We start from the raw sequence: 14,523 nt of genomic DNA on the forward strand, positions 1-14,523 counted from the left end.
CAAGGCTCCTGGCCACGTCGTCAAGTGCCACCATGTGCTCCAGCGGCGCTCCTCCACATTAGCGAGTCGGCTGTTTTACGGTAAAGGACTCGTTCAGAGCTTCTGTACACAACTTGTGATCCTCTTCTGCTTTCTGCTGTAGCTGGGACTGAAGACTCTACGTCGCCCCCCGGTGGCTACTCACTTACTTACTTACTTTGACTTCTCTCTTGTTTTTTGTGTTTTTGTTTGGCTTCAATCAAATATTCAGTGAAAATATTCTCACATTTGTCACCTTTACCCTGAAATTGTTTGCGTATGTTGAGCATTTGACTTTTAGCTTTTGAGTCTCCTTAAAAATTAAGTCAAATCAAGTGATCGCCCCCTAGTGGCTGGTTGCAGAACGTGTCACCTTCCACTGGGGATGTTCTGAGGGAAGATCAAGAGGAACCTGAGACTCAAAATAGACCAATCGGTTTCTAGTGGAGATGGTTGGTAACAGCCCCTTGATGCCTATTGGCCGGAGGGGTGACGGTGGGCGGGACACCCCTTAAGTGCAGTTACGTCTTCAGACTGTGGGGGGCGGCCTTACGCCAAAGCTACGTCCAGTCTGTCAAGAAGACGACAACGACGAAGAAGAAGGAGAAAAAGTGAAAGACGGCGAAAAAGGAAGAAGTCCTCCTTCGCTTCACAACGAGGTACACAAGTAACGTGAAGCCGGGACCGCCGGTCCGGTTGACAAACCTCGTAAAGTAAAAAAAAAAATGTTACGCAACAACGATGTCAATAATCCATAAAAAAGTCTTAAACTAAGACAATAAAATGGTTTCGTGATATTTATATCTTTATTAACTAAGAAAATACTTCCATTTGTAGCTCGCTTTTACATCGCAATCTTTTTCGAAGATGTCTTGGCGAAAATACGCAATGCCTTCTGGGTAGCCCTTACTGCCAAGGGTGGTGCCGGAGAATCTCAATATTGAGGGCGATACATCCCTTAAACTCGTCCCTCAACTTGACGTTCTTAGAATCGGGACAGCACTTGCACCTCGCGGGAGTGCGCATTTTTGAGATTGAGGGTTGAGATTGAGGGTTAAGGGAGGAATTGGAATTCACCCTTAGTCTACTAGCCCTTTAGCTCTGCAAAGAGACACTATTTACACGATGGGAGCAGCTTCTTGTTCCCGTCACAGCTCAACCCTGGCTCTAGCTCCGCCTCTTTCTCCAACTGGCCCGATCAGAACCGGCTGAATAAATAAAAGATTTGATTGGAGGTGAATGTGAGAGAGAATTTATCCTCGACTCTCAGCCTGTCGTGTTGTGTTCAGTTTGCTTCACTCAACATCAAACGTTGTTCATTTACGCTTGTGATCAGTTTGGTTCGCGCAATTATGACTTTAATGCCAATAAAAAAAAAAGGGGGGGGCGGAAGGATCCATCTTGATTGGCAGCCAGAATGTGTGACTTGACCTCAGACTGGTTCCAGGCGACACGTCACACAGTGGGGGGCGGCAGAGTTGACGCAGCTGACCTGGAAACCCCTAAACATTAAACAGCAACTTCAATCATTTCACCGGGAAAAAGAAAAGCTCGACCAATCCGCTGCCGCAGCTTCTGCTCTGCGTTTATCACCCATCGAGCTCAGTATGCCAGTGATAGTCGACAGGAGGAGCCGAGGGGCCCCTCGGCCGGCCTCGCATGAGAGAGAGACACGTAAATAAAGAAGAAAGCGCTCAGCGATACGTTTCTGGTCTTCTCGTGTTTGAAGCTGTAGCTACAGGGAAGGCAGCAGTGGCGGCGGCTGTGAATAATCTGGAGTAAATATTCTTTGTGCGGCAGTTGACTTTTCGCCCTCTCTCGGCCTCTTATCACATCGCTTTCCATACAGGGCAAACACACACACACACACACACACACACACACACACACAGCCACCTGCTGTTGTATCGAACTGGGACTATTATTGGCTTTGTTTGAATGCGTGTGTCTCCTGCTGGGAATCGCCCACCTCCAGTCCGTCCGACCGTGACGCCGCTTGTTTACCATTGGGGGTGGGGGGGGCGGGGGCAAGGAGGGGCAGGGTGGGGGGGTAAGATTGTACAGGCCGCCGGCCGAGGGAGGACAATAACCCCGTCTGTGCATTATCCTGGCGAACAAACACTGCAAATTGTAATAAATCATCCCAATCTGAAGGGGGAGTCAACCAGGAAACAGAAACAGATCGCAAGCTGCCGGCCAGCTCCCACCAAGCAAATAGCAAAAGTAACACCTGAGCGAAAAGAGAGGAGCAGCCTCGGGGAGGCTGTTCTCTGGCGCCCCCTGGTGGTTGGACACTGGGAGGCTGAGAGAAAACCCTTCTTTTTTAATCGCATTAATAAAATTGTTCGGTCAGGTTCCGTTTAAGGGATGATTAGAGGCGTTTGTTTGTTTGTTTGTTTGTTTGTTTGTTTGTCAATTTTGATTTCCCCATTTTTACTTCATCCCTTCAACTCTTGTCTGGTTTTGTGAGGAGGAGCGGAGAGCTTCCAGCAGAGAGCCGCGGCGTCTGTCTCACCTCCTGCTCTCACTGTTTATTAATGATGCCACACAAACAGCGGCAGCAGCTCCTGCAGCTCGGCTGTAAACCCAGCAGGATCATCACTGCACTGCATCCACTGGACGAAAAAAGAAATTCGGCATCTCAGAAGTCAGAGAAGAGATCTCGTCATTATGAACTCAGCATCTCGCAATGCGCTCCCGCACCTGCGCAGCGTTGAATATTAATATTTATTCCATGTTTCCCAGTGTCTCAAACCCAGAAGGTGGTGACAGCAGATTAACTGCAACAGCACCATCACTGCCCACTGATTAGCAAAGGTTTACAGACGTTCTCTTTTTCTTCCTTTGATCTCATAATTAAGAGATCCTGATCTCATAATTACAAGATCTTTTCTCATAACTACGAGATGAAGTGCCTTTTTATTTTTTATCCAATGAATGCAATGCGCTTCCATAATGTTCTTCACTTCTTTTTAGATCATTTTTATCATCAGAATAACCACCAAAAAAAAACACAAAAAAAAACAAAAGGTTGCTGAGTTGATCATTTTATTATCAAGCTCGTTTGTTGTTGTTGTTGTTGTTGTTGTTGTTGTTGTTGTTGTTGTCTGTATCATCATTTTTCATGTGTTTGGACTTTTGGATTTTTTTGGTGTCTGTTTTCCCTCCTGGCGGCTTCGTCCTGGAAGAAAACAGCACTGAGTCTGATTAAAGAGCAGCAGCAGGTTAAAATCTGCACATCGATTTTCTTCTGCAGAGGGATTATTGACTGCAGGTTGCTAAGCAGGGAGTTAAGCTCACGCAACACTTTAGAATTCAACATTCACATTTCAATCAAAGCATTTAAAGCTTTTTTAAATCCTGGACTCCAGGAGGAAGCCACGCACTGTTGAATGAATGAAAGAATGAACAAGCGAATGAATGAATGAATGAATGAATGAATGTAGATTTCTGGTTTTTAAAGCAGAAATAGCAGCCAAATTTACCAGGAATCCTCTCATAGTTCCAGCAGCAGCAGCAGATGATCTCTGGTCGCAGCCCAGGACGCAGCACGACGGCGCCCCCAAGTGGACGTGCAGCCCCAGGGAAAGACCAAAAATATATTTTTTAAAAAGCATCAACATCAGCAATGAATTGGAGTTTAGCGCCCCCTTCTGGGGCCGTGAAGCGTCAAGTTGCTGCTCACCGTGCCTGGTGTGTCCAACACGTGGTCGGCAGCCCTCTTCCCGCCGTAGGACCAGTGCTGGCAGCAGGCCTGGGAGAGGAGGCTGCCGACCAGCAGCAGGCACAGCGGCAGGCTCGGTGGTGCCATCCACAGGCCAGAGGGGGAACAGCAGCCAGACTGTGTTTGAGCAGGTGGAGGTGGGCGCCTTCCTCTGGTTCGTCTCCGCCCACTGAGGCTGCGGCGGTGGTTTTAAAGGCTCAGCAGAGCGGCTCAGCCGGTCGTCGCAACGTGGGATTGCACATCAGCTACAGCGCCACCTGCTGCTGTCACGTCATCTTACGTGAAGAGATCGTGTTTCATGGCACTGGATGAGGTCAGAAGACGTTGAGCACTCAGAATTTTCCTGTCCTTTCTCATTTTTTGCTCTTCGGCAACTTCAGCCTCTGCAAACAGTGAGTTCAAAGCTAATTAGACATCTGTGATGGAAATATGAGGTCATCCTGCATTCACTTCAGAAGGTTGATCTGCTGTCGGTGGTACAGTTTGACTGTACAAGCACAACTGATTGAAATACTCTTTGGCTGATGATGTAGCTCAAGCCAAGAAATGTAATTGCTTCGCAATCATAATCATTTGAATGACAAGTGACAGATTAGGTAGAAAAGTTGAACATTTTTATGTATTTTAGATTCTCAACTTCCATTTGAAGGACAGGAGGAGAGGTTTTTCCAGTCGAGTTAATCAGCGTGATGGTGTGTGAAAACTCATGCTTTTATTTTGAAGGTATGGTGTTACAAAATAAAATAAAAAAGACAAACATTTTTTTTTCTTCATCTTCATAGCAGTTTATTCATAACAGTCTTTGGTGGAAATAGTTTTTCCACTTGTCAAGTGCAATATATCTTGGGGGGGGCCCCAGCCCCAGCCCCAGCCCCCCCATCCTACCCTCCCCCCTCGCCACGGAAGTGCATTGCTGCCACCCAAGAAAAAAAACAGGAGTCAGTATCACGTTAAAACGTGAAATTATCACGAAACATCATGAAACTGTCACGATTATCACATTATTACGTGATAATTTTCACGTTAAAACTGAAACCATGGTGTTATTTCGTGATAATTTTCACATTAAAACTGAAACCATGGTGTTATTTTGTGATAGTTTCACGTTATAACTTCATACTGAGCCCTGTTTTTTTTCCTAGGGTGGCAGCAGGTCGCTCCTGTACGTGACCCTTGGGCGAGATGTCAGCAAATAAATACGCACTCGGCTCCTCTCGCCCGCCTGATTGCCTTCGTGGTTGCAGCCGAGTGATGCAGCGTCGCAAAAAAAGTTCGGCCGCAGAAATGTGAAACACACACATGCAGAGAAACCAGCACGATCGGGACTGTGGGGTTGCAAGCACGGTTACAGACACACGTCTACACTGGACACACACACACACACACACACACACACACACACACACACACACACACACACACACACACACACACACACACACACACCTGGGGGTGGAGCTACTGAGCAGCGGCGCTGCAGGAGGGGGAAGGGGAGATGCATGCAGGGGCCCCGCCTCCAAAACAAGAGAGGTAGATTGACAGGAAGTCACGGAGGGAGAAACAGGAAGTGCAGAGAGAGGCGGCACAGCTGTGAATCTGGTATTGCATCCCCAAGAAAGAGAAAAGCTGTGAGGGGGAGGGGCGTGGGCGGGGCCTCTGAGGCCGTGCTAACAGTATGGCTTTGGCTGGTGGAGGGTGGGGGGGCGTGGGTGTGTGGTCCTGCCTCCTGCTGAAGTCAGACTCCCCGCCAACATCAGTCGCTCAAACCAGCAGGTTGGCCATCATTATTATCATTATATGATTATTATTATTATCATATTTGGTGCCGTCTTGCAGGTGAAACCCGGGGGGGGGGGGGGGGGTGGCGGGGCCTGCAGGACCAGACCGCCGCCCTGGATCCAACCCTAGTGCAACGAGTTTTAAAGCTAAAACGGGTGGGGGTGGAAAGCTGCGGATGTGCGTTACGACAAACTGCTCCGCACAGGTGGGGGAGGGGCAGGAGGACAAGGAGGAGGAGGAGGAGACTGGCCCCGCCTCCGCGGCCACGCCCCCGCCCTGCCACCTGACTCCCCGGAGTTATCTGACGCTCTGCGACATGTGCAGCGGTGTCAGCATCTCCTCGAAGATGGCTCCCTTCACGTTGGAGCCGCGCAGGTTCGCCTCCTGCAGGTCGCAGCCGGAAAGGTCACAGTTCTGCAGGGACGGACGAGACAGACAAGACTTTGGTTTTCTACAGACGTCGTCATGCGATGAGCTCGTCGACAATAAAAGGTCATTTTCATTTTTTTTTAAATCAGGCTACAAATCAATCCATCGACTTTTATTTGCTTCCCGCCTGGCTTAATGTGAAGGCTTTTATTGATTGATTAATTGTTTCAGTAGGTGGCGCCGCCCACCTCCAGGTCGGTTCCGGCTAGCGTGGCCCCCCGCAGGTTGCAGTTCTTCAGCTTGGCGTTCTTCAGAGTGGCCACACGCAGGTTGATGCCCGTCATCTGGCTCCCCTCCATGTCCACACCCTTCAGGTTGGCACCTGACACACACACACACACACGGTCATGAGGTAACACACAGGCCTGTGGGGATTAAAACCCTGAGGAAAACACTGGCACGGCTCAGTGCTTTGCTTTGTTTTGGTCTTGGCAGTATTTTGTTCTACAGTCTTCATTTCTCCAGTCAGGTCAAACTGACTTCACAACTTGAACTATTCTGAATTAAAAGGAGAGATAATCTCATCCGTCCATCCTCCATCCTGCACTCAGGGACCCTCTCGAGTCTACAGGCATGATTCCATTCTCACAGTATTATTTTTTTCCTTGGGTTTAATAATTCATTCATTTAAAAAGCGAGACAGCGTGTTGTGGAAAATCCCCTCCTCCTCCGCGCACCTTCGTACTTCCCCTTCCTCTACCTGCATCCATTACGACCGAAGAGGGCGGAGTCTATATAGGAAGCCGGCTCAACACCGTCACACAAAGGCCGCACGTCAAGAGTCGCAGCATTATTGTCTGTACCGAGTCCATGAAATGTGATTTCTGTGCTGCCTCTTTATGTTCTCACAGTTATTCCTTAATAAAAGAATGTCTGATTGTTTAGAACAGAGAACACACTAAATATTTTTCAGTGTAGCTAATGCCTGTGTTGATGCAGCTGCAGTGCATCGCTACCGCGGTGGACGACTCCACCAGCAGGGGGAGCCGTCGGTCGCCGCTACGTCACCTTCCAGGTTGGCCTTCAGCCCAGACGGATCCTCAAAGTTGCATCCTTTGAGCGACGCCCCCTCGGCGTTGGTGCACAGCATCTTGACGCCCTGCAGGTTGGCGCCCTTCAAAAGACACAGTTAGCAGAGCAGTTGGCATTCTGGAGCTAATTCACAGCAGGGAAGGAGGGTCTGCGTGCGTCTGTGTGCGTGCATGCGTCTCACATCCAGGTTGGCCCCGGAGAGGTCGGCCCGCTCCAGGTTGGAGCAGCACAGGTTGGCGTGCGTCAGGTTGCAGCGGCTCAGGTTGGCCATCTTGAAGTTGATGTATCGCAGGTCCAGGCGGGACAGGTCGGCGCCGCTGAAGTTGAGGCCCTGGCAGACAGGAAGCGGACAGGAAGTGGTCAAGAAGCAGACAGGAAGCGGACAGGATGCGGACAGGAAGCAGACAGGAAGCAGACAGGATGCGGACAGGAAGCAGATAGGAGGCGGACAGGAAGCGGACAGGAAGCAGACAGGAAGCGGACAGGAAGCTGACAGGATGCGGACAGGATGCGGACAGGATGCGGACAGGATGCGGACAAGAAGCAGACAGGAAGCGGACAGGAAGCGGACAGGAAGCAGACAGGAAGCGGACAGGAAGCAGACAGGAAGCGGACAGGAAGCGGACAGGAAACGGACAGGAAGCGGTCAGAAGGTGTCGAGCTGAGAGGCAAAAACAGCGCCGCGTGAGGCCGTACCTGGCAGCGCAGCTCGGACTTGGTGGGCGTGGCCAAAAGGAAGCGGACAAACTCCTTGCGGGAGATGGGGGAGTGGTCTTCGGGCGGCTGAGAGTTCTGATTGGAGGGAGTGGAAGCGGCAGTTGAGTGGTGGTGGTGGTGGTGGTGGTGGTGGTGGTGATACACGCGGCAGGTGCACCTCCATCTGCTCCGCTCACCTTGATGGCTGCTTCCAGCTGCTCGGCCAGCTGCTCGATGCCGAAGAAACGAGCCTCCTCCAGGACGCCTGCAAGACAGCGAGAGTGCACGGAACTCGCCCGGTCACCCAAAAGATATGTAGACAGGAAGTGGGGGGGGTGTAGGGGGGTCGGGTCTCACCTCGGATGTTGATGCCCTCGTTGATGATGAGCTGGCCGTGCCGCAGGTAGTTGAGGATGGGCTCAAAGTACTCGGGGCTGCGGTCGATGAGGAAGGCGCCGCTCTCGTCCCTCGTGTTGCCCCACACATCTGGAGCAGCGACAACAACAACAATGGCGCCACCTGGTGGTCAGCTGGATTCCACAGCACCATGACAGTTTTTCGCAAAATAAAAGCGATATTTCTAATTATTATCTATTATCTAATTGCCACTCAGGTGTTTCCACTGAATTTGCTTTTCTTTGTTTGCGTCTGCGTGCCTTCCAGAATGCTTGTTCTGTTTTTCTCTATGACGACTTGGAAAAAATATTCCGTCTCCTCCTCCGTCCAATCATAACGGGCCATTGTCACCGGTCAGTGAACTGGTCACGTGACCCCGTACTCTCGTGTCAATGCCACAAAAGTGTTTCCATGACACTGGTGTGATATTCCTCTCTATGGATCCGTGTGGAAAACCTCCTGATGAGAGTCAAAACCTTTCGGGCAATATTGGAGAGGTTTGTCCAAGCTGAGATGTTTCCATCACCAGGTTTTATTGCCATATTTAGGTTTGGCACAGTTCTAGGGGTGATGGAAACGCAGCTACTGTCTCTCCCTGGAAAACTCACCCGTCTCCCGAAACATGTGGGCCAGCATGCTCTCCGGTTCCTTGGTGACCAGGGTGCTCCTGGACAACAGAAGAGGAAGAAGAGGGTGCGTTCAGGGCGACCGCCATGACACCAAGTGACTTCCTGTGAGTAAGGGAAAATAAACGGAGGCTACAAAGTGGGAGCATGAGGAAGGAAGCCGCCGCCCACCTGGTGGTGGTGAAGGAGCGGCCGCCGATGTTGAGGGTCAGCCAATCACTGTGAGCGCCATGCTGGCCGGAAGCAAGTCTGGCTTCAGTCTGGGGGTCTGGGGTCAAAGGTCAACAAGTATCTCTGCTGGATTAGAGGGAGGAGGCTGCGTGTGTGTGTGTGTGTGTGTGTGTGTGTGTGTGTGTCTTACCGCTGAACGGGTCCCCCTCTGACACGTACAGGACATCGTCATCCCTGCCGGGGACAACGCGAGTCACACACTGTATTCGACCATGCTGCGTGTGTGTGTGTGTGTGTGTGTGTGTGTGTGTGTGTGTGTGTGTGTGTGTGTGCGAGCTCACCTGATCAGGGCGATGTCATCGATAAGCCCGCCCTTGGCGTTGTACAGGCACGCCGCTTTGATGCCCAATTTGTTGCTGGCGACTGACAGCAGGTCGGGGAAGGTGCCGTAAACTGCTACCACCTGGAGGAGGAGGAGGAGGAGGAGGAGAAGAAGAAGAAGCTACTTATATGGGAAATGTCCTGCCAAAGAAATGTGTTTCACAGAATAAATACAAAAATATAAAATTGTAAATATAATACAATTGTCACCTAGGTACAAACAATACAGGAGGAAGAAGAGGATGATGAAGAGGAGTAGAAGGAGAAAGGACGAGGAAGAGGAGGATGAGTAGAAGTAGAAGGACTAGAGGGGGGAGAAAGAGGAGGAGGACGAGGAGGAGAAGCAGAAGGAGGAGGAGAGAGCACGAGGAGGAGGAGAAGAAGGTGGTGGTGGTGGAGGAGGACGAGAAGAAGGTGGTGGAGGAGGAGAAGGAGGAGAAGAAGGTGGTGGTGGAGGAGGAGAAGGTGATGGAGGAGGAGGAGAAGGTGGTGGTGGAGGAGGAGGAGAAGGTGATGGAGGAGGAGGAGGAGGAGGAGGAGGAGGAGAAGGTGGTGGAGAAGGTGGTGGAGGAGGAGGAGGAGGAGGAGAAGGTGGTGGTGATGGGCGGCAGACAGGAAGGTCACTGGCGAGCTGCGTGTCTGCTCCAGTTCCCTCCAGTCATCCAATGCTAACCTCCACCAACTCGACTTCACTTGACCTCAGCTCGACTTGGTGAGATTACAAATAACCGATTAGCATTAGCAACAGAGAGAGATAGCCGCTCGGTGGCGGGGAGGAGGAGGAGAGGGGCGAGCCCGCCTGCCGGGGCCGTGACTCACCTTGCCATTTTTATTCGTCCCGTTAATAAACAAGGTGACTCTTCTCATTCTTTAGGCGCTTTGGTTTGAAGTGCTCGCTCACAGTTCCGCAGACGAGGCGGCGTTTAGCCAGCTAAGCTAAGCTAAACTAGCCACCACCAACCAACCAACCAACCAACCAGCTGCTGCTGTTGCTGCTGCTGTTGTTGCCGATGCCGAGTCAAGCTTCTTGCTAGTAGCTGATAGCAGCATCAGACAGCAACCACCGCATGAGACGACAGGCGCGTTCAGGGACCGTCGGGAAAAATCAAACGTTGAAGTTTGACCTGACGCCGGGAGGAGCCGGCTCGGGCTTTATCGAGCAGTCTGGACACTGCATTGACTGGCACTGTACCTCTTGTGGGCAAACGGTAAACCGCGGACCTTCCGGAGGACGGAAAGTGGGGCTTTCCGCAGTTATCAGCAAGTTAATTTCACGTCGCCTCTTCGAACTAAAACGTCCCAAAAAAAATACGACAGCTTGCGAACGTCGCCGGGCAGAATGCTTCTCTCCGATTGGCCCGAGAGTCCTGCGTCACTCGCTGGCAACGTAGCAGGTTTGCTGAGAGGTTCGCCTCACATTTTCCAGGACGGGCAGCTTCTCAACTTCTTTCTCGAGCGTCCTCTTTGGACTATGCGAACCGGACCGGCACCGTTTGATTTGAACGCCGGTTTGAAATGACAGTCGACTCGGCGACGAAGTCGTCCACGTAGAAGCAGAAAAACCCGGAAATGACCACGCAGCGCGGTGTTGTTGTTGTTGTTGTTGCTGGCTGGATGTTGTCATCAGAACCAGTGTGTCATTCTACACGCAACAGCCACTGTTAAAGGGGCTCCAGGACGGCCCATGCTGAGATTATCCTGTGGATTCAGCGCTTCAGTTGTGAGTTTACGACACACGATGGCCGCCGACAGACAGCAGTGCACCTGCTGCTCCCATCCAGCTTCCTCTGCCGGGGTCCAGCAGAGCCTCCAGGAGATGGACTTTGAGAGAGGTTGGTACGATGAACACATGCGCGCGCGCGCGCGCGCACACACGCACACACACACACACACACACACACACACACACACACACACACACACACACACACATATCACATCACATCACGTGTCCACTCATGTCATGACCCTCTCTCTCCTGCAGGCATCTGGTCTGCAGCCATGGATGGAGACCTGGACAGGGTCACCTCGCTGCTCCGGAAGGGCAGCGACCCTAATCTGAGGGACTCTGCAGGATACACGGCTCTGGTGACACACACGCACACACACACACACTTGTTAGTTGTTAGACCCTAGGCTGACCCTGGTGTTTCCATCAATCCTCACTGTGTTTGTCCTCAGCACTACGCCAGTCGCAGCGGTCACCTCCACCTGTGCACCTTCCTCCTGGAGAGCGGCGCCTGCCCCTCCCCTCGGACGCCGGGCGGAGCCACGCCCCTCCACCGGGCGGCCTACCGCGGTCACCTGCCCGTGGTCCGGCTGCTGCTGCGGCACGGCGCCGACCCGGCGCTGTGCGACGACGACGATGCCTCCCCTCTGCACAAGGTGGAGTAGTGTTGGCGTAGGACAGGCGTGGGCAAACCTTCTGACCCGTGGGACACGATGGCTTCTAAAATTTGGAGTAGCCTGACGGCGATGTTCTGTGGGTGACCTGTGTGTGTGTGTGTGTGTGTGTGTGTGTGTGTCTCTGGACGTGCGCAGGCAGCAGAACGCGGCCACGTGGAGGTGTGTCGGCTACTCCTGCAGCAGCGTCCGGAGCTCTGCAGCCGGCCCAACAGGAGGCTGCAGCTGCCCTACCAGCTGGCACCGCAGCAGCAGGATCTGCAGGAGCTCCTCAAACCACCGCCGTGACCTCTGACCCTGCACCTGTGCCACAATCACCCCTCACTCAGCTGAGCGCTGTTCAGCCGCTCAGGAACTTCCTGTCTCCTCGTGGCTTACAAAGAGTCCAGCCGTTGATATGGTGACAACTGAAGTCACTGTTTTTTTTATTCACTCTTTGTGTTGAATTGTTGCCATGGCTGCGAACCAAATTAAACCTCAGAGACAATAAAGACTTGAACTGATCATTATTTGATGTTTGTGTTGTTGATGACTGTGGCCCCAGTTTTCCTCTGATTGTCCTTCATGGTCAGTGTTTGGCAGAGATGGGAAGTTAACAAAGTACTAATACTTCATTATTGTACTTGAGTAGATTTTTTTTAGGCATCAGCACTTAATATCTGTACTACTTTCTGTTTCTATTCCTTACACTGGAAAAACATGAGTTACTTTTACATTTCAAAGGTCTTTGAAAGATACAAATTCAGTTCAAAGTAATTCACTTATTTATTTTAGTGCTTGTTGCTTGAAGTTGAGCTATTTGATCTCTGATGTTGTGGAGTTCAGTATGCGTGTGGATGATATTTTAGTGATTGGAGATTATTTTAGAGTACCTGGGTTTGGAGTCACTGTTCAGTACATTTTCAGGACAGATAAAAATAAACATTTGGAAAATAACATTGGTTATTGTTATTATAAGGGTCAACATCCAGTAATGACTCACTGCTCTAAACTATTACAATTACAAACAACATATTGGTTGCGCTGCAAAACTATGGTATTTTGAGTACTTTTTTTTCATCATTCATTCATTCATTTTCCATACCCGCTTAGTCCCGAGCTCAGGGTCACGGGGGTCTGCTGGAGCCTATCCCAGCTGTCGTAGGGCGAAGGCACTTTTTTTTCATTTTTGCAAAATGAGGGAATGTATTGTTTGATTCATGGCAAAAAAAACTAACAAAACTTCAGCACATTTCTGACACAACTGTCAGTACATCTGCGACCTCTGGTGTTAGGTGGCTCTGTTAACTGTGATAAAGGGGAGTTGGTTTTTACGAGAGTTTTTATAAATATTTACAATCTTTTATCGACTTCATCTAACTTTTATCCTGCAGTGGTTTTTTTTTCTTGCATTGAAGTTGTTCCAAAATGTTGTATATTTAAACTCTCCAATCAATCTTGAATAAACATGTTGATTTGTTCCAGTATTTATTTTTTGAAAGTTTCGACAGGCAAGTTCCAAGGTTCAAAGTTCCAAGTTTGATTCTGCAAACCGCCCACTGTTCTGAAACATTGCATGGGAACAAGTTGGAAACAACATAAAGGGTTTTGGGAATTGACAGGCGGGACCGGCTGAGAAGAACCATCGAGGAGCTTCTGCTCCTTCTGCTTGATGGACCACGCCGACATGAACGACAAATGGCAAGTGTTGAATGTTGTGGATTGTGACGTCACACCACAGCTTTAACGCGTTTGATTTCTTTGTCTTTCCAGGAAAACAACAACTAGAAGTTTCATTTCCTTTCTGCTTCTGTTCTATTGGGGAAATGTGTCATTGTGCTGCAATGTTTGCTGACTCTTCCTCTGTGGTTCTGCCCTGTGGTTCTGCACTCACAGGTCTGACTGGAGGTCCAGTGGCTGGACGTGTCTCCTCCTCCTGCTGCTGTTCCAGGTCTCGTCAACCTGCTGCTTGCCTGCCAGCGATGATGAAGGTACGCCAACATTCTCAGTCGCTTTTTGGAGGGGAAATGGATCCCACCCCACCCCCACTGTGTTTTCTTCTCCTTCCTCAGCCATGGCTCCCACATGGGTTCACCCGGAGAAGATGAAGAAGCTCTACGCTGTCCCCTTCAGAAAGACAGCCAAGTTCAGGTGCCGGGCCAATGGGAACCCCACCCCCACCCTCAAGTGGTACAAGAACGGCAGGGAGTTCAAGAGGGACCAACGCATCGGGGGCTTCAAGGTAGGCAGCAGAGTCGGCCCCGCCCAGTGTTCTAGTAGTTCCTGATCATCGACAAGCTTCTTCAGTTTCATGGCCCGTGTGGTCTGAGCACATGTATGTGAAGCCAAACACATCTGGCAGCTGGAGACCTGACTGCTGCTTTCTGGAGGTGATGGGGAGTAGGGTGGTGGGGGAAGGGTCCAGGCGTCTTCAAGGTGTGAAGTCATATTTGAGTTGCCAAGGTGGCCACGTGTGAGGTAAAAAAAAAAAAAAGTCAATGGGTCCTCGTAGCACAAATGCTCTGTGACTCTTGTTTGTCCTTCTGCTTGTTGCAGCTGCAGAAGCACCTGTGGACCATCATCATGGAGTCTGTGGTTCCCTCCGACAAGGGCAACTACACCTGCGTGGTGGAGAACCAGTATGGCAGCATCAACCACACCTACCAGCTGGAGGTGCTCAGTGAGTCCAGGCATCCCTCCGTCTGTCCCTCACTTCCTCCTAGTCACCCTGGTGGGTGTGTTTGACCTGTCCCCGCCCCCTCCTCCATCCCCCTCCCCTCTTCCCCCTGTGGCTGTGCAGAGAGCTGCCCCCACAGGCCCATCCTGCAGGCCGGCCTGCCCGCCAACCGCACGGCGGTGGTGGGCAGCGACGTGGCGTTCGAGTGCAAG

At 51.0% G+C, this 14,523-nt stretch overlaps 2 protein-coding genes across 5 annotated transcripts; one reads left to right on the forward strand and one right to left on the reverse strand.

The window, feature by feature from the left end:
- Window positions 1–4,501: 4,501 nt before the first annotated feature.
- Window positions 4,502–10,286, reverse strand: kctd9a (potassium channel tetramerization domain containing 9a). Of its 4 annotated transcripts, none has more exons than XM_076025641.1 (13): window positions 10,072–10,286; window positions 9,213–9,334; window positions 9,062–9,105; window positions 8,872–8,968; window positions 8,683–8,741; window positions 8,036–8,164; window positions 7,876–7,943; window positions 7,679–7,774; window positions 7,164–7,313; window positions 6,959–7,064; window positions 6,139–6,272; window positions 5,179–5,935; window positions 4,502–5,101 (listed from the first exon to the last, which is right to left on the reverse strand). In XM_076025641.1, exons 1-12 carry the CDS (start codon window positions 10,117–10,119, stop codon window positions 5,819–5,821), a joined length of 1,170 nt encoding a protein of 389 aa, XP_075881756.1. In that variant the 5' UTR covers window positions 10,120–10,286; the 3' UTR covers window positions 4,502–5,101; window positions 5,179–5,818. The 4 variants fall into 4 exon arrangements, with proteins under 4 accessions (XP_075881756.1, XP_075881754.1, XP_075881755.1 ...); XM_076025639.1 differs by having other exon boundaries at window positions 5,175–5,935; XM_076025640.1 differs by having other exon boundaries at window positions 5,169–5,935.
- A 350-nt stretch (window positions 10,287–10,636) lies between these two features.
- ankrd39 (ankyrin repeat domain 39) lies at window positions 10,637–12,164 on the forward strand. The gene is made up of 4 exons (XM_076025642.1): window positions 10,637–11,084; window positions 11,237–11,340; window positions 11,434–11,637; window positions 11,794–12,164. Exons 1-4 carry the CDS (start codon window positions 10,937–10,939, stop codon window positions 11,941–11,943), a joined length of 606 nt encoding a protein of 201 aa, XP_075881757.1. The 5' UTR covers window positions 10,637–10,936; the 3' UTR covers window positions 11,944–12,164.
- Window positions 12,165–14,523: the final 2,359 nt, after the last annotated feature.

Source organism: Nelusetta ayraudi, unplaced genomic scaffold (assembly GCF_046127955.1).
Source record: "Nelusetta ayraudi isolate G7.1 ecotype Tasmania unplaced genomic scaffold, CSIRO-AGI_Nayr_v1 ptg000018l, whole genome shotgun sequence".
Lineage (NCBI taxonomy): Eukaryota > Metazoa > Chordata > Actinopteri > Tetraodontiformes > Monacanthidae > Nelusetta > Nelusetta ayraudi.